Here is a 23,104-nt window from a genome sequence, read left to right as displayed (position 1 = left end):
ATATCGATTAATTCCTAGAGATTAAAAATTGTGGCTAATCTTTACAATAGCTCCCCAGAGGCGTGGCCTGTTTATTTTTGGTGCATGCGCAGTACAGCACAGTTACCGTTGACTTTTTAAACTACTTCCCGCCAATGTTCAATATATTCTTTTTAAATTTCTCAACTTCCCGCTAATGTGCTGTATATAATTTTTTTGAATTTCTTAGCTATTTATGTTGAGCGCGCATGCGCAGTACACTTACTGCATAGTAACTGCTTCTTTTTCAACGTATTATCAGTTCCCGCTAGTGCCAGTGTGTAACTTTAGGTTCCTTTTTTTTGAAACTTCATAAAAGATGAGCGTTTTGAATTTACAGTTTTTCTTTAATTTAAAGCATGAATGTAGTCTGAGGGAGGATAAAGAGATGAAAGTTTTATCATTTTGAATAAGTGTTGGTTTAATTAGTAATAGATATGTAGGTCCGAAGTGTGGAAGTGAGATAAGTATGAAAAGGAGTCATTTTTCCATGGGCGATCAAATGAGAGCATTATTTAAGGGAGTGCATAAAGTGTAGAAACAGAAGGATAGGGATTGCATTGAATAAGGTAGGCTTCTTTTCTTTTGTTTTTCATGTGTCTGAATTACAAATTAGAGTTGTGTTAGTGGATTAGTGGGGCAGTGAGGGGGGTGTGGGGGGCGAAGCCCCCCATAAAAACAAAAAATAGATCAGGGGGCGTGGGGGCAAAGCCCCCACAAAAAGGGGGGGTGTGGGGGGCACAGCCCCCACGAAATTTTTTTTTAAATAAAATTTTCAATCTTGAATTAATAATTCGAAGTGATTCTAATTCGCTGTTACCATATAACCCGCCAGATTTAAATGTAAATATAAAATAAAGAAATATTTTTATATTTACATTTGAATTTGGCGGGTTCTATAGTAACAGCGAATCAGAATCACTTCGAATTAGGCCACGCCTCTGGGGAGCTATTGTAAAGATTTACCAAAATTGTAAATTATCTAGTGACTTAGTCCACTCTATAAAATAACGAACAAAAATATTAATAGATTGAACTATTTTCTTAGTAAATTCTTATTCATAAATTTGATACAATAAACAAAATGTTCAATTTGGTGATACGATTGTAGGATTTCCATTCTCGGGTTAAACATTATAAGAATGAGCATTAGATTGATCACCTAATGTATTGCCTTTAAACCTTAAAGTAAAAACCATATTGTCAATTCTAAATTGATTGTAATCAAGGATCTCAAGGCTTCCTCTAGTAGGAAGCAAGAGGAATGAACTATGAAGTCAAAATGAATTCATTTACAAGAAGAGAATTCGTTTAATATTACTTCTAGGAGTAAAGAAAAGAAAAATTTTAATTACATTTTGTTTAAAGCAATTAATACTTTCTAACAGTTTTTCCAAAATGTGCATATGTATCCCCACTTTAGTAAATATAATGAAATTGCAAGCATTACGAAACTTGAATCCAACTAACAGCTAAAGAGGCGGAGTTTGATTTCACTTTCTTGCGGTTCGCCAGACTAGTATCTGCTTTAAAGTTCATTTAAACAATCTCTCAAATGATTGGAATACAACGGAAAGTATTTATAGTAGCTGGTGTTCTACTAGCTGTGGCTGCCTTGATTGTCGATTCACTCAAGACTTCTCAGGTTAATAATTACTGATTAATTTTATGAATAGTTCTAATTTTTAATGTCGGTAATAGTTTTGCGATCATTAAGCATGTGGTTTACATGTTCGTAATCTCATTAAGATTTGCAAGATTACTCTTGTTTCTTTCGTAGCCCTTAAGGAAATGAAAATGAGATGGGTATTTATTGTTCTTAATACGTATTTCTTCTATTGTTCACAATGAACATAAAATTTCAACGGTTTAAATGGTTTTGAGTCTCAAGTTAGGACTAAAATTAGTTTAAATATTTCGACCATCCCCTGAACTTGTACTTTGTCGGATTCACTGTAATTACTATCCTAATCCAATTTTTTCAACTTGAACTCCAAACCATATAAATATAAGTTAGTGGGATTTATTTTTATTTTTTAAATTATTTTCTTAGGATGTTCCTATATTGAGTGGGATCGATTTCTGGCTTGCACTCCTAATAGTGTATTGCACTTTAAACTTAAATACGGATGGGGGATTGTCAAGTTAATTGCTATAAGATAATTCCTCTACATTACGGCACACCAAAATACAATGTTTATGCATACAATGTGAGCTGTGACTGTAGAGTGTTAAATGTACTTGTTTTTAGGTGATGGTGTTTTGTAGGTTTGTGTGAGCTATAAAATTTCTTGGGGTTGTTAAATCCAAATAGATACAACTAACTTTACAAACTCTTCGTGAATTTGGAACATCATTTTAAGCGTTTTTCGAGTATTAAATTAGTCCACTTGCCCTGGAAAATTATTAGTAATAAAAAAAAAGGTATCTTACCTAAATGCCTTTTAGGCAAATTTTGCAAAACCAGTTTAATTTACAGTTAAGAATGTTAAAATAAGTGATTATTATTTTATAGCTAAATTTTGTTACTTTAATTTATAAAATAATTTGTTTGTCTTTAAAGCGGATTATCAGGTAAATGTAAACGTAATTAGACTAAACTAAATGCTACTTCTAATTGCCGGGAAAAGAGGGTTTAAATGAATAGAAACGTATTTGCCGTGAAGAAAAACAAAATTGTAAAAAAACATTTACCTACCAACAAACAAAGATTAAAAATATGTAATTGTAGCGGTTTTAGAGATTAACGAAATGAAATCTCACGAATTGCAACAGCTCTCTGGAGATTAGTAACCCCTCTTAATGCTTACTATAAAGTGTTGTACACAAGGCCCTGGGCTTGAGGTAGCTTGCTGACCTTGTCTCCTTGACACAGTCCTCTGCTCGACGAGACTAGTGTAATCCCTGTGGAGAGAACAATATCGGGAGATTGGCATGTGCTGTACTGCTATACTCGAATTAAATTGATATCCGTTGTTTAAATCGACTTAATAGAGGAAAAAACAAATTTATATTTGTTTTTCATTCATTCATTTTTTCTTTTTGAAGAGGTGTCAGAGTGAAACTTATGCTTCTTTGCAAATGACACATTTGTTAAATAGAAAGACGAAGTAGTTTAGGGACTTTTTAAGTTAACTTAAAAAAAATGAATAAATAACAGCTCTGAACCTACATGTAATTTAACATTTTTCTTCCTGAGAATTATCGATTATAGTTAATAGTTTGTTAACCTTTTTACATTAATTGAACTATTAATCATTACAGGATTGTGTATCTCGTTACGTTACTATTAAACAGAATTAAGTTGTTGTTTTAAGGTTTTACTTTAAGCAAATTTAACAACTAATTAGTTAAGTAATTGGCTTTCACAACTTATTCCTATTTAATACTTTGGTAGGGGACCTGAAACTGGTCAGAGTTAAAAAAGAATTTAATTCATCCGAGTAGTTATTATAATTCATTGTTAAATGAATTTTAATTAAATGCTTATATTTTTATTTCTACTATAAATTTAATTTATTTGAGCTTAGCAAGTTACTGAGGGAATGTGAAATACACGAAGTTGTTGGATTTTCCTTTAATTTTTTTTTTGGTCTTTTCGGATAATCGTATAGGCATTATTCACGGTGGAAAAGTTTGGCTGGCCGACTAACCAACACGGAATGACACGCTGACGGAATGACTGATAGAAACACGCTTAAATAAAGAAAAACAATAAAGAAAAAAAATGATTTCTGGTATTATACTCTTGAAATGAAATTAATACATTTTATTCATGATTTATTATTATTATGTTTTTTGTGCTTCGGCAGCAAAACATCTTATTCATTGTTTTTTTTTTTTCCACCAATGCCTGATTCTTGAAGCTGTTTAGGTTATTAGACGTATTCTCACAGATCAAAAAAAATTTACCTTACAATTAGTGAGAGTCAGTAGCCGCTCGAATTCCAGTACCTAACGAGTTAGATGGTTTCAAAGAGATCTGACAAGTCGGGGAGTCCTGCATCCCGATACGGTGTTAATGGCCTTACAGAAAGTCGTAAGCCGTGGCTGTCCGGAAGTTAGCAACTGCAACCTTACGCGACAAACTCTGCTACTGATCTTACCTCAAACTTTTCCTTCAGATGTAAATTAAAGTTCTCTCTGATCATCACCTTTTTTAATACTCTTTTTTTTTTTAGCAGAGAACGTTCAGAACTATATCTGAAGTGTCTTTCATTTTAATTGAAAGTAAATTTACTTTCAAGAGTTTGTGTGCTGTACATCTACCATCTTTATCCAAGCCGCTATGTTCATATAACCAATCTTTTTTTATATATGTATTAGGTTTAACAAACTTTATTAATAAACAACTAGAACTTTTTTTTATTGGTTCCAATAGTTTTCTAACTTTATGCAGCGGGAATTAGGTTGTTGTGAAGTCTCATAATTTCCAGGTGTTATTCAATATTACATGCAAAAGTAATCAATATTTTATGCAATAATACTGAGAACTTCTCAGTTGAATAATATTAATATAGAATTCTTCTTTAACTCTGACCAGTTTCAGGTTCTCTACCAAAGTATTAAAGAGGAATAAGTTGTGAAATGAGTCCTCAGATTATTAGTCCTTCTCTTTTTTGAACTCACATTTCACTTTTAGTTTCATTAAAATATTTGTTGGAATCATCAAATGAAATCTATTTTGAGAAACATTTCTTCATTCATGTTGGATACTTAATTTAGAACAGCTTTTACTTCTCATTTTTGGTATGGGATAATATTGTATCAAATTTCAACATTGCGTTTCCAGTTCTTTTTTTGACATCTTATGAATCTTTTATTTTTATTTTTAACACTCATGCTCAAAAAAAAATAGAAGCTTGTATTATATTTGGGTATCACTTACTGAAGGATCCGAGAATTTAAATATTAAAATCCTCCGACCAAACAGGACCACTTTAGTGAAGTGTACAATCAAATCAAATTTATAATATTAGCGAGCATTATCTGCGTAGCTATTAGGATAAGAAGGCAATGTAAAAGTGCCGTAATGTGACGACTAGATGTCCTTCAACTTCACTTCTGGTTCCCAATAGTTAATATGTATTCTTCAGGGCAGCCCTATACTTTTCTTTTTTTTACTTCTTTTTACTACAAAGTCTCCTTAGTTTTCCCACAAAATCATTTTGGCGAATAATCTGAACTGGTTTCAATGTATCTGATGTCCTATTTTCCAAACCAACTATTTCACAAGAGTATCAGAGGAATAAATGAGTTTACAGAAGTGCTAGACCTACTCACCCTCTGTTGCATATCCTGGGTGTTATTTTTTTTTTAACTTATCGGGATTCATAAATTTGCATAAGGTTGTAGTTGCCAGAAGTACTACTAGGTAGTGTGCTAGCAGAGGCTTGAGGGATGAGTTTGTTAAGTCGCACTCAGGCTCTAAGCAACACACTTAGTGTTCAAAACACTTAGGGCGTTCGTTCTAGGAGTATACCCTCGGAAACATAGTCCTGGTTCTTTGGCAGTGTTTCCAAAGTTTCGACCAGTACTATAAATGTCTGAAGTGGCTCCTATTATTGACCCCAAAATTAGATAACCTCTACTCAGACGATACCAAACTCTGCTAACTTTTCGTGACGAATAAAGAGCTCTTCTTAGACCTTAATCTAGTTAAGCCATTCATTCTTAATTAAAGCTTTTACCTTATAAAGCCGTGAGAATAATTTGTACCCAGAATTAAGATCACTTATCGTTATGTTTGTCATTTTATTGTACTGAGTGTGAAAAATTACATAAAAAAAAAGATTATATAACAAATGATCCTAATTATGTATAGGAAATATTACATTTCAATGAAGCTTTAGAAAGGTGATTTTTAAGTAGAACTTCGCTCATTATTATTATCCAGGAAAAATCTATTTTTATTTATTATTCCTAAATAAATACATCATTATCCAGAACATTGTGAAAAACATTTCCTTTGGAATATTTCCCACATAATACACTATTTCATAAATACGTATTTCCTTATTAAATATGCGGTGAGATAATTTCGTTCAGAACAAATCTATATGCGACCCAGTTAAAGATTGGTTGTGAATGAAAGTGGAAGGAGCCATATCCTTGACCGCAAATAGGAAGATTTTGTTCCCCCTAAGTGTATAATTGGTTAAGTTTTGGTTAAAACAAAAAAAAACTTAAAGTTCCATTATTTGACTTTGTTATAAAGTTAATTTTATAATAGTGTTGCAAACTGGAAATTTATGTGTTCTGAGTTAATTCTAAATAACTTCATTGCTTTTTAAATTTTTCAAGAGAATAAAAGATAAATTCTCTTTTCATGTCTAAATTTCTTTTTTTATTTCCGTAAGCCATGCCCTGTGGTGTATCATGAAGATGTTGCAAGGATTAGATTTTAGAGTTTGATTTTTTTTTAGAATGGGTTGCCTGATACCTAAATTTAGCTGATATGGGAGTCTCTTAGGCGATCGTTGGACTTACCAGTATTTAGGTTTTGGAAATACACTCATATCCATCATCAAAACGTCATGATAGCTGTTGAAGGCGCCCTTTTAGTTGCGATTCTTAAGAGCTTTTGAACTTACAGAGATGGTTTGCTGCAGACATAGATAGAAGACCATCTGGTTCTGCTTTCCAGGCTTTCGGCATTTTGTTCTAACTTTCTCGCCAATGACTGGACTCAGCTATTGTAATAAACACACATTCACAATCAGCCACAAATACTTACCAGGAAGAGCTGTAATAAGTCAGCCTGTTTCATTCCTGGATTGTTCTAAGCTTCTGTTCTAGGTTTCATTTAAGTTATTTAGGACCTCAACTATTGTGGTCTCACGTCTGATGCTGTAATAACAAACTTGTCATTGTTATTTATTTAAAGTAACCAAGTATTATAATTAATTTTAGACATCACAAAAAGACCTGCACTATCTCTATGTGAAATCAAGATTTTTCCTTTTTTACCGCCATGTTTTAATGGTAATTCTTTGGTAGTTATGAAAAATATGACGTTGATTAATTAAGACAAATTAAAAAGCCTTGTAGTATAATATCTTATACGACCTGATTTTAAATAGGATTCCCTCAATGGCTTTACATTTGGAAAATATAGTAAACAATTCTTATTGTAATAACAGATCCCAACAAAATTAATTATTAAAATAATTGGCTTATTAAAGATTTACTAAATGAAGGCACAATGTGAAAATGTATGCTAAAACCTAGCACTCAGCAAAATTTATGAAATTTTAGAGGACGTTGTATGGGATTGTACATCAATTTAAAAGAAACAAGTTCAGTTAGACTTTCAGTAGGAGTTGTGGATTTTGCCTTCGCCATTCCTTCCCACTAATTTCCTAAACTCTTCCTAGGCTCTTCTGAACAAACTCCCTGATAACTACTGATAAGCAACACCGGGAATAGCGGGTAGTTGTCTGTTAGGGATAGCGACTCCTTGGTTAAATTCATGCATCCTCTTAACGCTCCTTACATGATCTGAGGATAAATACACACTAAACACTAAAAATAAATTTAACGAGTACTCTTCCTTTTTGCTCCATAATGCACCGAGTACATTCATGGTAATTGTTACCTTGTATACAGCCCTATCGAGCTTCCTTGGATCGTCATTTGTTGTAATCAGTGATGCATTTCCTATGTGGTAGACAATTCAACACTTTAAAGGAATCATAGTGGCAGGTTAAGAATTTTATAAGGAATAACAGCAGCATGCAATCCAACTACTCTTTCACGGAATCAACTGTAGAACTTGTTGCGCGCAACTATATTTTGAACATTATACCATTTATTTTTTAATTAAACAAAATTTTAATTTCAATTTAAAAAACTTGACTTTTGACTTATTCCATTATTTAAAGTTTATTTAATTACCTGATGAAATGTAGGAAATTAATTCAATTAATCAAAAGTAAGTAACTTTCTCATTTTTTCCCCTCTTCATACTACTGGCGGTTAATAGGAAAGGAAATAGTAACGGAAGAAGAGTGGTATTGTAATCAAAGCACTAAGCATCTCTTTAGATAAGATTACTTTCACATTACCCACAAGTCTATTGCATAATTAGTAATTTGAACTTGAAAAGAGATGTTCATTACTATGTTAAAATGCTCATTTTAGGGAAGAAATGTAGGATGGTTTGTTAATAAAAATATGTAAATCACATGGTAATTTTTAACTATACTATTATTTAATTTTGATCTGGCCCTACATTTTAGGTAATTTAAGAATATTTATCTTGTCCCTAAGTTCAAGTATTTTATGCTATGATAAAACAAATCTAGAATTGTCTCATAATGTTTATTAAAATAGAATCAGAAGTGAAAGTTGAAATTAATAATCTTAAATTATAAGAGGAAAACACGAAAAAGTTGCATATCTGAGATTAAGAAGTTAAATCAAATCGATATCTGTCAGTTAGTTTTTCTTTTCTTTTTTTTTTATACTTATTTTTCTAAAAAACTTTTGTGTTTATCAATGCTTGCCAGAAGATAGAATTTTCCTAAAAAAACATACGAAATAAATGGACTCCAGTAAGATGGAAGCTCATTTTAATAATCGAAAAACTACCAAATTTCAAATATTTAACAACGAATACGGTACCAAAACCTTGTGGCTAGAATTATTTGAGAATATTAATTTAAGAGGAAGAAATTCACTGACTTATCTGCACAAAATTCGGTCTTACGAAGTCTCTAGTGAACAGATAGAATAGAATAGAATAGATAAGAAAAGAAATTTATTATTCTGGGACAATTGTCCCCTAAGAATAAATACAGGTACAAATAGAGGCCTTAATAGTTTGGCCTGTGATTATAGAGAAATTAAATAAATAAATAAGTATTTACAAAAAGTGAAAATGAAAGTAAAAATAAAATAATAAAACAGCAGAAATTAAGGAAATGAATTAAAACAATTAGAATTTCGGAGGAAGCTGAATAGAAAGGAGATAACTGAATAGACGGGATTTAAAGATGGATAGGGTAGGAGCATGGCGGACAGATGAAGGCAAGGAGTTCCATAGAGAGGTAGCACGTATGAGGAAGGACTTGTCAAAGGATGAGGTACGGTGAGAGGGAATATAAAGATCAGATGAGCGAGATCTAGTGTTACGGGAATGGATGGAGGATTTAAACTTAAGGAGTTGAAAAATATAGGAAGGCCTTTGAGACTGGATGACTTGAAAAAGGAAAGAAGCCAAAAAATATTGGCGGCGATAGACAGGAAAAAGCCACTTCAACTCATCGTAGCAGTGCGAAATGCGAGAGTCTCTGGAAATGCTGAAAATAAATCTTATGAAGCAGTTCATGAGGCGCTTAAGCTTAGCTTCAATATCACCAGATAGACCGCCATACACTAAACAACCATAGTCGAAATGGGGGAATATAAGAGAGGAAACTAGGAGTTGCCGGGTCTTAATTGGAAAAAGGTGACGGGAACTATTGAAACTGCTTAAGGATATGGATGGAACGGCGAGAGATTTGGGAAACATGGTTTTTCCAGGATAGGTTTTGATCGAAAGTGATACCAAGGTTTTTCACAGAGGGACAATAACCTGTTTAAGAATGGCCAATGTGGAATTATGCTCATATCTTAATTGCCATCTTCGAATGGCCGAGCAAGGAACATGAAGAAGAAGAAGATGATGATGAAGTTTTGTTAGGCTAATAATCTTTTGTGAGTTCTTCTACTTGGTTTCTGGGTGTGAATGCTATTAAAGTTCGAAAGAAATAACTTAAAAAAAAAAATTAAAAGGTACACCAATGCTAGCTGCGCTATTATTAGTAAAAATGACACTAACTACACACTCACTAATTGAGGGGGGAAGTTACCCCAGAGGTAACACTTCCTAAGTCATCTCCAAGATTAACTACTCTCTTCGGATAAAAGAAAATCGCGCTACCACTGGTTTTAATTGCAGAGAAAACTCAATTTCTCAAATATTGGATATGATTACATTTCATTACCCTTTCCAGTAGTAAAAAATCAGATAAAACAGGCATTTACCAACATTACAGGTATAATACTAGCACAGAATTAAAGGATTGCCAAGCAGTTAGAGCGGTTTGTCCGTTCATATCAATGCAAGTGAAGGATGCAATCCTCTATTGCACAATTTTCCGGAGTGCCTCTATTTTATTGCAACCTCTAACCAATTTTCATTACAGAATTACTAATAATTAAATGTACTAACTTTCACTTTTGTCCTTTAACCTTTTTATTTACATTTTATATTGAAATAGTTTTCAATTTATATACTTATGCATGGAAAGTATACTCTTGCGGGTACCTTTTGAATTATTATAGATCTTTAAAGTTGAAAGGAGTATAACAAATAAATAAATAATTCTGTAACTAAGAAATCCTAGCAGCCATTACAAAAATTTTCTCTGAAAATTGAAAGATCCACTTAGCAGGACGGAACTTCTCCCCGAAGGGTTTTCTACATTATGAAACCGTCAGATCCCCTTGAGGTTCCCAAAAAGAATAAAACCAGCTTCAGTTTCGGGATATTTCGTTTTTTAAATATTTTTTCAAGTAGAAGCATACACATTATTATTTATTTTCAAAGAATAAAATGTGCTCAATGCATAGATAAGAGGACTTTTAGTGAAGTAGCAAAAGGACTGCAATCTCAGAAGGCTATATGTCCTTCTATTGATCAGGTGTCTTGTCGGAGTTAGGTTGCTAAGATATTTTGATGTCAATATTCATACAAATAAATCAAATATAATTCAAGACCATTCCAATTTTAGTATATGTACCGCCGAAACGAGTATAGAATACATAACGGACAAAAGGGAATTGATTAATTTAATTGTGGTTCTTGTAGCTCTTCCATCATGACATTTCGGTAAAAAGGGCGTTCTATCATTTACATATTTTTTATGGTTGTCTATCCTAGTTAGAATTATGAATTTGAAGGCGATCAGTAAATTGTAAATACCATTCTCTTGAATAGGTTTCCCAATTTTCTCAGCTTCCATTAAACTTGGACTAAAAAAACACATGCACTGCAACCTTCCCATCCTTATTTGAAATGTACTACTTGGGATTAAGAGGAAAGAACTATAATTATACTGAGAATGTTTGTGTGTAGTGTTATTAGTTATGGTCTTTACACAAATAGTTGATGTTCCTTATGTAATAGTTAATTGGAAATGCTCCAAATAATTTGTGAATATTATTAATAATTTGCCACATAATGTTGATGATTATATTATATTTAGTAATATCTGGTTTAATAGTGAAAATAAGTGTAAAGTTGGCGTTACGTTACTCTAAGTTTGATTTAAATGTAAAAAAATACACATATGTTAATGTGTTATCTTTCAGAATGCCCCTCTATGTCAACCTCCGACAGCTGCCCCTCACAAGCTTGAAAAAGTTATAGGACAGTGCCAGGAAGAAATCAAGTATGCGTTAATTCAAGGTTTGTTTACAAATATTTATAAAATTGTAAACTGGAAAAAGTAAGCACTAGATTTTTCTAATGATTTGCATGCTTAGTTAATACGTAGAGAAATTAAATTTATTAATCATTATTTGGGATAAATAGATTTTCCTTTGGCAAAAATGAAGAAGCGAACTTTAGCCACCTAAAATTTAAAGCAGCCCGTACGAGTAAGCATTTTCTATTGGTTTCGTCCAAAGTTCTTGAACTTAATCTCTTTGCAACAAAAACAACCTTCATAAGGTATTCTTAATCAATCCATCATTGACCATTGAGAGTCCCCTTATCTGACAGTGTCTCCTTGTGATCAAGTGGTGAATAATATCGAAGAATCCTATCTGCTGCCTAATAGAGGTCCAAGTAAGAACCACTACATATCACTATACCAATTTTTAATCACCTTAGCTCCTGACAAGTCACTGAGCTGATCTGTAGATAAGAATGCTGCAAAGCTGTTTCGCCTAGAATGCCAATAGCTGACCAATCTGGGGCTTCCCACAGAACCTGAGTGATGAAGGGGAATATACGTACCCTTCCTATAACTCTCTTAAGAATATTTAAAGAAAGAGAGTGGTTATTCCTAACTGCCAGTTCTCTCAGAAATGCCATAGAATCCAAGAGAATTACCTGAAACCAATGAGGTTTCAGATAGATAGATTTAAATAAAAGACGCAACGTAGACTAGGTTGTCATAAAAAAAAGAAAGTGTTCTCCAGTGACTGAAGTAATCAGCAGCTCCAGGTCTTCTGTCCAATCTGAAAACATCACCACACAACTTTGAAAAAATTATCAGGGTTCTGGGAAGATAGTGCAACAGGATTTTACCGATATTACTAATTTTAATTTAATAAGACTTTGATTCCTCCACTTGTGAAATATTGAAGAAAACTAAAGGTTATTTTGAAACTTGAATTCTGAAGAATATTTTTCACATAGAATATTGAATCAATGCATATGTCGTCTATGAGTGTTTAACCCCAAGTTTCTTCGCTGAAAACAAGATTGTTTCCAAAGTTAACAGTAATTTTCTCTAATTCTAAACTAATTATGTGTAAAAACTAAAATAATCACATTTTTTTTGTTTGTAGAAGCGCTGAATGTATTAAGAGAATCAGTTGGACTGAGTCAAGCTCGAAATAGTGCAGCTCATTTGAGAAGTAAAAGACAAGCTTTCACTGGCGAAGAAAGGAGAATAGCTGGGGTAAGTGAATGTAGGAAAAAATATTATCATCTTGAATACATACAGCATTTAACGTGATCATTAAATAAGCTTACATAACAATTTCGACAGAAAATATACTTTAAAGTAATTTTTACAGCTAATTGAACTATTTAAATCATTCAGTTACATTTTACTGGAAACATTCTACATTATTCATTTTTTTTAAATTTTTTTAGTGTCTTCTCCAGTGCGTTTACCGCAAAATGAAAGCTGTAAGTACTGAAATTTTTTTTCATTCTTCATAGTTCTTATGAATCTTGAAATCTATCCGAAATATTTTGACCTCCGTTTCTGTTTATTTTTATAATTGTCAAATAATTATTTTAGGTTGATGAAAGCGGTTTTCCGGTGGCTACTGGACTTGTGAAAATCTATTCAGAAGGGGTGAAAGATAGAAACTATTACCTAGCTACAATACAAGCAGTACAACAATGTCTCTCCCGTGAAATACAGAATAAAAATAATGATCCAAAAATTGTAGAAGGTAAATATTTTAGAATCAACATTTGGGAATTCTCACATTATTTATTTATTTTGACATACAGGCCTAATTTATTGGCTGTAAGAAATTGATGAAAATACAAATAATACATTTATGTGTATATTAAGAAAAGTAATACTTGTTAAATATTTATTTTACAATATTCTTACTAATTACATTATTATTTAAAAAGAAGATACTTAGTTGGACATGTTTATTTAAATTTCAATGTGTTTATGGAGACGAATTTTAACTATTTAGTTACTTACATATTTAAGGCGTGTAAAAACAGACTATCATACATCGTTGGGTCACAAATTTTTAAAAATCTCCTATTTACCACCATCTTGTGGAAAAATGCTGCTCTTTACTCACGAGTAAAACTACCAAGTCCTTTCAATATGTGAACGTTTAAGTCTGTTCTAAAAAAGTATCTTTCTCAAAACCCATTAGATACAATGTTTCAACTACTCTTTAAATCACATATTATTGACTGTTCACATTGATTATTCAACTACTGTTGAACGAAAACAGTGCTGAATTTGTTGCGATTAAAGGGATTAAAATGAAAGCAAAATTATAAACCAAAAAATTCGTTTACATTTTTACTTTTTGTTATAAAGTTAAAATTACCGGGTATTAAAAGATGTGTCTCCCATGGAGGCAGCTAATTTTTTAATAGTTAAAAAACTGTTCTATAAATTCTTAATAGAAATTATTTTTTTGTTGAAATAAGTTTTTTTTTATTGGTCTGAAGTTATTTTATTTAGCTCAAATAAATAGTTACGTTAAGTTTGTTTACTGAATTATTAAAATACTTTTCTTACTTTACAATAGACCTAACAACAACATTAACCTTCCTAAAGACTAAGTAGTGTAATTTATTAGGAGAAAACGTTGCCTAGTTCCAGTAAAATTGTATTTAATTTTTATTTCAGCCGAAGGGTACACCTGTGATGTAGCTTACAATATGTTCAACTGCATCAGTGATCAAATAGAACTAGTAAGTTTTTTTTTTAATTTTACCCTGATCAGATTTAATATTTCCTTTCTGCTTGGTACGTCCCTGCAAAGACACTAGCCTCTTACTCTTCCCTTACCTGGGCTTACGCGTTTCTTCGGTTGCCAAATCTTGCCCATCAACGCCCGCCCAACGTAGGTTTGGTGGCTGCTTTCTCTTCTCTTTCCATCTGGTTTCCCTTTAGGGATCCTTTCATTTGGTATGTATGGGAATTGTCCCAGCCTCAGCAAACTGTGTATCTTACTTTGCACAACCTATTTACAGCTTGGAGTACAACTCATTGAGCTCCGCATTGCTCCTCATTTTTCAGGTTCTGCTCTCACACACCGCTCCATATAATGTCTAGGCATAACTTTTTGATTTGGCTTTGACAAAAAAAGTTTTGCATCGGTATATGATTAACGGTCTCAGTAAGATCTAATATACGAAAAGTTTCGACTTCCTAAGCAAATTGTGGATTTTTTTTTGGACTACATTTCAAGTAGTGGAGGTTTTGCAGAAATTATACCAGTGGAATTCATGACCAGCCTCTTTTTCAGGGTTAATGGCGTTCTTGCCAATCATTTGAAAGGACATCCCCATTATTCTCACAATAAATATGGGGTCTACTATATCCACAGAGTGAGGAAGTCACGGCCAATCTTCTTGTTATAACATTAACTCATATTTAGACATGTGTACTTGGTAGATTATTACTATCCATCTGTTTACAAATAATGATGACTGCCTTAGGTAGATAAACATTACAATTTTTAATTTTAATATTTTTTTCAGCTGTGCGGCAGTACACCGTAAGTTAAGTCAAGATAACAAGCTACCTCATCTTATCTAAGTAGTATATTATTTATTTAATTAAATAATGAATGTGGTTTGATTTTAACGTTAATAGTGTCTTTTAAAAGATAAATCAAATTTGAAATTCTGTATAAAGGTGTTTAATGATGAACTGTATAAGGATTTTTGTTCAATTCAATTAATTTAATCAAATCCAGTAGCCACGATCTTTTAATAAAATTTAATAATTATATAATTCTAACTTCTACTGATCTTTTCTTTTAAATTGAAACACTCAACTGCAGTGTGAAGAGTATAAGTTAATGTTTTGTTTGCAATTTGCTTTAATTTGTAATAATGTAGTACACATTATGTATTTTTTTTTTTAATTATCAACCATCCATCAAATTGATAAAATTCACAAATGTAAATAAAATATTTTTAATTATTAACTAGGCCTTTTTCTCTTTTAAACTAATAAACCAATAGTTAAATTCTCAATTACAATAACTTGATCAGATATTATCCAAATATTACAGTAACATTTTAAAGTAATATTGATCACTTCAAGAAAGGTTTGCATCAGCAGAAAGGATACTTTCCACATTAAAATGATTAAAAAGCTATTTGAGACGTTATATGATTCTAGGAACCTTCGCCATATTACCATTTACATTTAATAAAACGAAATAATTTTATTTAAAATCTCCTTAAATGTTGACTGACTTTCTAGAATCTCCGCTTTTCCATTTCACACAATGTTACAGCAATATTTAGACAAATATTTGAGAAAATGATTGTAATAGTGAATTTATTTTCACCCTCCACTATCTATAGATGAATGAAAATTATTCTTTTAACTGACCTCTTCATTATCAGTCTCTTAACCGGAGGGGACCATTAATATGAAAGGTTTTTCGTAAAAAAGTAAACAATTATAATAATTTGCTTTAAGAAACAAAAGCTAAAATGTTTAGTTATATCTACAAGATGGTGAACATGAGGTTCAGAACTCCCATGCAATAATTTAGTTTCACTTTTATCTCTGCTTATTTAGTTTGTAACAATAAAAAATAGATTTTGAAAAGAAACGAAATTTTTGTAACAATTTTAATATACAATATTGTACAAATTAAAAAAAAAAAAAAAAAAAATCACAATTTCGATAAAACGCATTCGACATTAAGTTGGAAGGTCCACCAGGTTGTGGAATTGGGTTCGAATTTTTTGGTATTTTGTACCATAGACCGTCTGTGGGTTTTAGCTCAGCTGAGAGCACAAAGCTTTTTTTTTTGGTTTGTAATCAATCATCCGATGTTAGGGAGTAAGTAACATTTGTTTTATATTGTAATGCCCCTTTTCTTGCTAGGCAGTCTGCCATTTCGTTACCCAATATTCCATTATGACCTTGGACATGAATCCATTCCACAGCTTCAATATTCTGCAGTGCGGTGTCAAGTTTTATCAGCTCATCTTTGTTCTTTACAGGGCCGCCGGATGCAAGTTTCCATTCGTTTTTTTTCCATTTATGAATCCACTGTGTTATACAATTTATTAAAAACTGAGAATCAGTGTGCACAGATAGTTTTGTAACACCAGCTCTGAAAAAGACCTTAAGAAATTATTACGAAAGTTGGTAGTTACAATTTAGTGTAGGTCCTAAGAATATATAGATTTTTTAAAACATAACAAAAGCTAAAGTTACAATAAAGAATGAAAATGCTTGCCTATATGCTTGGGTTATTGCGATCCTAGCTGCTTGGATCTCGGCAGTGTTATTTGTGGGAGGTCCTTTTACAGGTGCTGACACGTTCAAAGGGTGATCTTCATTAAACCAAACACCAATTCCTGCTTTTGCACCCATTTTGCCATTTTTTGTGCAAGCTCCATCAGTGTACACCTTAACAAATCCGATATCTGAATATAAAAAATTCCCAGTTCCAGTCTGGTCTTGCACTTTAGGTTTTTTTTTCGGAGGCTCAGATACTGCAACTTCATCTTGATCCCCACGTCTTTTCAGCTTTTCTGTAAAACGTATATTTGATATCCAGAGTAATGCCAATATTCCTCGAGATGATTTACTTTCCTCTAAGAGGTCATTCACTTCGAGAATCAATTTGTTTTCTTTACAGCTATCCTACTCAGCTGGAGGCCGCAGGAGTTTTTTTTAGAGTTATGATTTTTAGTCTGGAATAGTTGCTATATCTATTTTGGGACAATGTGGTGGTCCGCTTTTCGCACTGGTCAATCTTTGATGCTCGATAGCGGTTTCCGAGAATCAGCTTCTGGGATGGCGGGTAATTAATTGCTCAGGGCAACATGTGAGAAATCAGTCCATCAGCCAATTACTGGCTGCGGGCTAGGTAAGTGCTGTTAATTCTACCTGTTCTTACGCTTTTTTGTAGGGCAAATTAGATTGATGATAAATCATCACTTGATGATGTACTATGAATCATTGTGAGGAAGATTGAAAAGAATCGCTCTCTTATCCATTGATAGCGAAACGATAGCTATTTTTCTAGGTGTTGTTTGTGACAGGAGTATACTGTTAGGATGCCAGCAGTGCACGAAAGTCTCCGAGCGCCAATGACCTTCGATGTTTACAATATGCAACCATTGGCACGGAAGGCGAAAGGAGATAATACACCAAAACCTAGAAGTCAACATACTCGTATAAGCTTCTTTAAGGTGCAGTTTCAGGAAACAAGACCCACCGAACATTCTTATCCAATCTAATCTTTACAGATACTGTGCCTTCACAGTGCTGTTCCTGTAGCAATATATCTGGGCACTAAGATCACTACTAAAATTGATAGATCTCTTCTCTAAAGTATAACAGCAAAATCAAATTAATTACCAAATATTTTTTAGTTTCAATTATAAAGGACTTATTAGAAAATTTGTAGAGTAAACTTTCTGAATGAAATTGCTATTGACATCAGCCATATGGTACAATTTTATTTTGTTTTAAGTAGTTCTGCAAAGGTTTCTTGACTTTGCCAACAAGTTATCTTTGAACTTACAAAAAAATAAAATATTCCACTGCTTCCTATGGATTTCTAGCAATAAAAAATGCTGCTGTTCAGGTTGTAAACAATCTCGGATAGTTTAACAGTCGCAAGCACATTGTCAAGAACTGTACCATTCCACTGTAACTAATAGCCAGGAAGTTAGCTTTCTTCTGGCCTTAAAAAGCCTTGCAACTGTAAAATGACGGAAAGAAAAGTCATACTAAACGTTAAAAAAAAAAAATCATTTTCCCCAAGCTTTATCAAAGAGACACTACTCTTGCACCTATGTGGCATGATTGATGAATATACTGAATAAGGAAGTGCTAAAAATTTACCCAAGAGAAGCTTGATGATGAGCAGTCAAAATCAGAATTCACCTTTCGTCTTCGCCCTTAGAAAAGTATCATAGCAATACACAAAAACGGTCACATTCTGTACTTTAAGCTGCATTAAAAGCTTATTTAAAGCAACAGAAAGAAGAAAAATTCTAAATTTGTAGTGCTCTGACTCCATGAACTTATAATAGTATTACAGAGATTAACACATCATTGTACCTTCAATTTTATTCATTCTTGATGAGAGACCTTCCATCGTTTCGGTCGCCCTGGCAATAAAAGTATCCAGTTTTTGCTCTAATATAGATATCTTATTATTGAGACTATTTAAGGCGGTATTACTTGGCGATATATTCTCAACTTTGAAGAGTTCAGGTTTGAATGTGTTTTCTTTAGTTAAAGGAGCATTTGGAATAGAATCTGTAGGAACACTTATTGACATTTTTCTGATGAATTCTGCAGCCTCTATTTCAGTATTGAACTTTTTGAACTTAGCATTTGGATAATTAATAACCTGCATTTTGCATTCATCATAAGTATCGTATATACCAACTTTTCTCCCAACAGCTACAGCGTATTTTGGCATCTGAGACTGATTTATAAATAAATAAACGTAACCAAAATGGAAGTTAGTGGAAGAAAGCCAAGCTCTTGTACTAAGCAACATTAACTGAGATAAAATTTTACCATCGATCCACAAATACAAAAACCACAAATTTGGAGTTTTATAAAACCACGAACAACGAAATTTAAAAAACTACATAACCTTCACTAAGTATTTTGATTTTGCCTCCCTAAACAGCTGACAACTGAAACTGGACATTCACTTTAATTCCAACATGAAAAAATTAACAAAAAGAACTTGTTTGTTTAATTCATTGTGAAATCTTGTACTAAAATAAAGCTTCAAGTATACGTAAATATTGATTTATTTTTTGATTGAATACACTTGAAGGAGGTTAACACCATGGTGACACGGAGATATTTCCAATTATTTACGCTTGAAAGAAGTATCCGATTTGTAAAAAGTAATCTTTGAGCCAATTCATGCCGAATATTGGAAGCCTAATTACTTTATTGAATAGTTTAAACATAATCTAACCGTAAATCCTATCATCAAAGTCCAACGAAGTAATCTCATAGTAGTAATCTCTGCAAGCATAATTAAAAAAAAAAAAAAAAAAAATGATAGTTATTGCCGGATTGAAGGCCAGTGACACACGATGCAAAATTTAACAATATTCTTTTTATAAATACTACTGGCCCATAAATTCGGCGGGGCAAAACTGACATGCTGGACTTCCCTGAATATATTTCACTTATTACCTCCCTTAGTTAAGTGAAATGTTCTTACCTTTTTTTTTTGTTAAAGTTGCATTAGAGGTCATTAAATTATTCATAAGAGTCTCCTCCGTGCATCGTCGCCCTCCAAATAGTGTATTTTTCTTATAGACATCACTCCCATCACAGGTCTGAGTGAGTTTTATAGGCTCCTACGAGGGCTAAATCTAACTAGAATAATATTTTAACTAATGAAAACTCACTTTCAAGCAAAATTATTCTATTACTAGCTGAATGTAATCTCTATGCACATTTTCACTTTTTCATCTTTACCTTCATAGTGGAAAATACGATTTCGTCTTCTTGATATTATTTCAGTCATGTATTTCAGATAATTGTCGAAAAGTCATTTAAAATGAAAATGAAAAAAACTTGAGGTGAAGACATTATCTTTCCTTTTCTTCTTCAGTACCTTTATCCATGTTAGTTATAAAATAATAAATAAATGTAAGCTTTGCAGCAGATTCGGTCAATTAAATTTTAAAAGAGAATAAGTTTACAACAAAAATTAAGATAGTAATATAAACCATAACTGGTTAAGTTAATAAATTAAGCAAAGTAAAATATTGTAACGAAACATTTAATAGCTTAAACATTTAACTTCTAAGAACATTTGAATATGTATCTAAACATTTATTGGAAATATTTAATAAATTACATTCTAACCATTGACTCCCATCTATTCCACTTTCCTAATTTTATTTTACTAGTACAAAAAACATATATTCATTTTACAACTTGTCAAAACTGAGGATTGAGAGATTCTTGTACTAGATATTCATTCACATAACACCCCTTTTTTTTAGAGAGCACATAATCATTTAGTGATAACTTTTATTGCTATGCTTTTAATTAGTAGGTAATTGTCAATTTTGTATTGTTAGTTAACTTTTCTTCCAGTCTGAAAGAAAGTTAACCAAAATTGAAATAATAAGAGAAAGATTTAACAACTTGTAAAGCGAGATAAATAATACATGAAACAGACATCGCCTAAAGTTTTTTTTATTGGTTAACAGGAGTATCGCCGGTATAAAAAAATAAAATATATGCCTATCTAGGCAGGACAAAATACTTATCAGTGAAGTTGATGAATAATTCACTCATACCGTTGGTCCAAGAACATTGGGAATTATCACTGTATATAAAAGTAAACAATACAAATAGTATTTTACTTCAGTTTATCTATCGGTAATTGTTAGTTCATCAATACCCCAGTCTTCAAAAGAGTTATCTGGCAAATAGCGCCTGATTATGATAGGTATTTTACGTTGTTTCAATTCTTTCATGGCAATCTGTAGTGGATCAGTTTCACCAGCTAATTCTACCATAACAGGAGCGCACATGGCTATTTGAAGTGCACGGGTGCCCAGCACTCGAGCTCTTTCATACCTAAAAACGTACAAAAATAAACTTACACAAAAGTTTCAAGTTGTTATAATGGAAACAAATCTGAGGATCAACTCAAACGTCAACAATGTTAACTTTATCACTGTAAAAATGCTGCTCATTTTATTGGCTTCTTTAAAACAATTAAATATATTTAGATAAACTTAAATATTGAGCAATTCCAACTATCTTTCCTCAGTCCGCTGAAAACGGACTTCTACAGTATGTTACCTATAAATAGAATATATGTTTCCATTAAATATGGGCAAAATCAGATTAAGCGAATAATATGCCGGTCTTGTTGAGTGGGTATTGCCAAAGTGGTTGTATGAAATAGGTTTATGAATCGTTACCCAAGTCAACTAACTGCTGCTTCTGGAACTTGCAAGCATCCCAGTTCAACATTAGGCTATACTGAAGTCCCTAACCTGATTTACTATCCGTCGGACGTTCAACATGTTCAATTTTTGTTTGAATGACCAGTAGCCAGATCTAGCCTACGACCAAAAAAACATTCGCGCAGCACTAGAGATTTGGGCCTGTTGAGTAGACCTCATAGCGTTGCACTTAGATTCGATAAACCTCTTGAAAATTGATTTTATTTAATGTGCCAATATGAGAATTTATAGTAAATGTGTAAGGTACTTCCGCCCAGATAAAAAAGAAACATTTAATTATAAAAATAGCAAAATAAGACTCTTAAGGATTAGTTCGTTCAAATATCGAGTTGTTTGCTAGCAGTAATGACACCAAAATTTGTTGCCCATAGCCAGGAATCTAAATGAAAACCAATTATGCAATTTTTTAAATAACTCCAGTTTTTTAGATGGTGCTAAGAAGGGATGCTTTGAATGGAACGCCTTTCTATGCTGTTCATTTTTCAAAATAGCCAATAGTAAATAATTCCTTTTCAATTCCTCTTTTGTTTTACAGATATGATCAGACTACTTAATCTCACACTTCATAAATATGGTTGATAATTACCGCAGAATGAAACCAATTTTCAAATCTCACTTCAATCTGGAAAAAATACTCACTTTGTCATGTACTTCGATGTAATTCTATTAATTTTTTGGACACCACCACCTGCTCTACTATCACCAACGTTCATCAGTTCAATGTTTTCGCCTTCATCCTAAGTACGAGATGTCTTTTAATAATACAATCACAAACTATAGCATGAGACAAACAAAACATAACAGACCTCCTGTTGATCTATATCTTCCATGTCTGCATCATCATCCACTTCATCAAAATCCTCTCCAACACTAAAAAAAACAAATATTAAAATTATCTAATGAAACGTAATGTCGCTAACTACTAAAACAGTAACTTAATCATAACGTAAATTTCCGGTTACAAGAAAAACTTACTCATCTCCTTCGAATTCATCGTCAGCCATTCTTATTTCAATTCAAGAACTTGAACTGCTTATTTATATCGCAAGACTTTCAAAACAAAAATCAAAAGAATGCTTAGTTTCACCCAGCGTACAGAAGTAACAAGAAACACAGTAGAGGTTAGGATCAGGTCTACTATAATACACACGTTCTGCCACAATAATTGTACTGCCAAAGACAAGTTATGAATAGTGATTTTAATGGTAAAGAATGATAGCTCCTTAATAAATATAAGTTGATTGTGTAAAAATTGTTTTACTTATGAGCGAGTGAATTTCTTCGGTTCTTTTTTAATATTCCTGGATGGAATAATGAGAAGACCCCCTCCCAAACTTTTACCCTTTCAACAGCAATCTACAGAGAGAAAGAGAGCTGCACCACATTTTCTTTAAAAAGAGAATTAGAATAGAATAGAACTGAATCCTTGAAATGTTTAGATCTAGCCTGCGTTACGATTAATATTACCATCCAGCTAAACTAGCAGAAGAGTATCTTTTTCCATCGTTTATCGAAAAGTGTTTTCAAAAAAGAACTCGCTAGTTGTACTAAATAGCTAAAAATAGTCGTAGCAATTGGAATTGTAGTATTGGAAATAGTCTCCTAAATTTTCCTAGAAGGCATCGATTCTGCAACAAATAA

At 32.4% G+C, this 23,104-nt stretch overlaps 3 protein-coding genes across 3 annotated transcripts; 1 reads left to right on the top strand and 2 right to left on the bottom strand.

Annotated features, from left to right (window-relative positions):
• The first annotated feature begins 1,484 nt into the window (after nt 1-1,484).
• Nucleotides 1,485-15,286, top strand: Obp73a (Odorant-binding protein 73a). The gene is made up of 7 exons (XM_074125873.1): nt 1,485-1,663; nt 11,377-11,473; nt 12,583-12,695; nt 12,893-12,928; nt 13,044-13,200; nt 14,136-14,200; nt 14,993-15,286. The coding sequence occupies exons 1-7, from the start codon at nt 1,574-1,576 to the stop codon at nt 15,011-15,013; spliced, it is 579 nt and encodes a 192-aa protein (XP_073981974.1). The 5' UTR covers nt 1,485-1,573; the 3' UTR covers nt 15,014-15,286.
• Nucleotides 15,287-16,249: 963 nt separating this feature from the next.
• On the bottom strand, nt 16,250-19,217 carry LOC141453108 (ribonuclease H1-like). The gene is made up of 3 exons (XM_074125871.1): nt 18,558-19,217; nt 16,720-17,017; nt 16,250-16,593 (listed from the first exon to the last, which is right to left on the bottom strand). The coding sequence occupies exons 1-3, from the start codon at nt 19,003-19,005 to the stop codon at nt 16,296-16,298; spliced, it is 1,044 nt and encodes a 347-aa protein (XP_073981972.1). The 5' UTR covers nt 19,006-19,217; the 3' UTR covers nt 16,250-16,295.
• Nucleotides 19,218-20,243: 1,026 nt separating this feature from the next.
• On the bottom strand, nt 20,244-22,617 carry Polr2F (RNA polymerase II subunit RpII18). Its single transcript, XM_074125878.1, has 4 exons — nt 22,439-22,617; nt 22,270-22,333; nt 22,103-22,200; nt 20,244-21,068 (listed from the first exon to the last, which is right to left on the bottom strand). The coding sequence occupies exons 1-4, from the start codon at nt 22,465-22,467 to the stop codon at nt 20,858-20,860; spliced, it is 402 nt and encodes a 133-aa protein (XP_073981979.1). The 5' UTR covers nt 22,468-22,617; the 3' UTR covers nt 20,244-20,857.
• Nucleotides 22,618-23,104: the final 487 nt, after the last annotated feature.

The sequence above is a fragment of the Rhodnius prolixus genome, unplaced genomic scaffold (genome assembly GCF_049639745.1).
Source record: "Rhodnius prolixus isolate KJV_2025 unplaced genomic scaffold, Rpr scaffold_3, whole genome shotgun sequence".
Taxonomy (NCBI): domain Eukaryota; kingdom Metazoa; phylum Arthropoda; class Insecta; order Hemiptera; family Reduviidae; genus Rhodnius; species Rhodnius prolixus.
The sequence above is the reverse complement of the archived record's forward strand: the minus strand, read 5'-3'. Positions and strand labels throughout refer to the sequence as shown.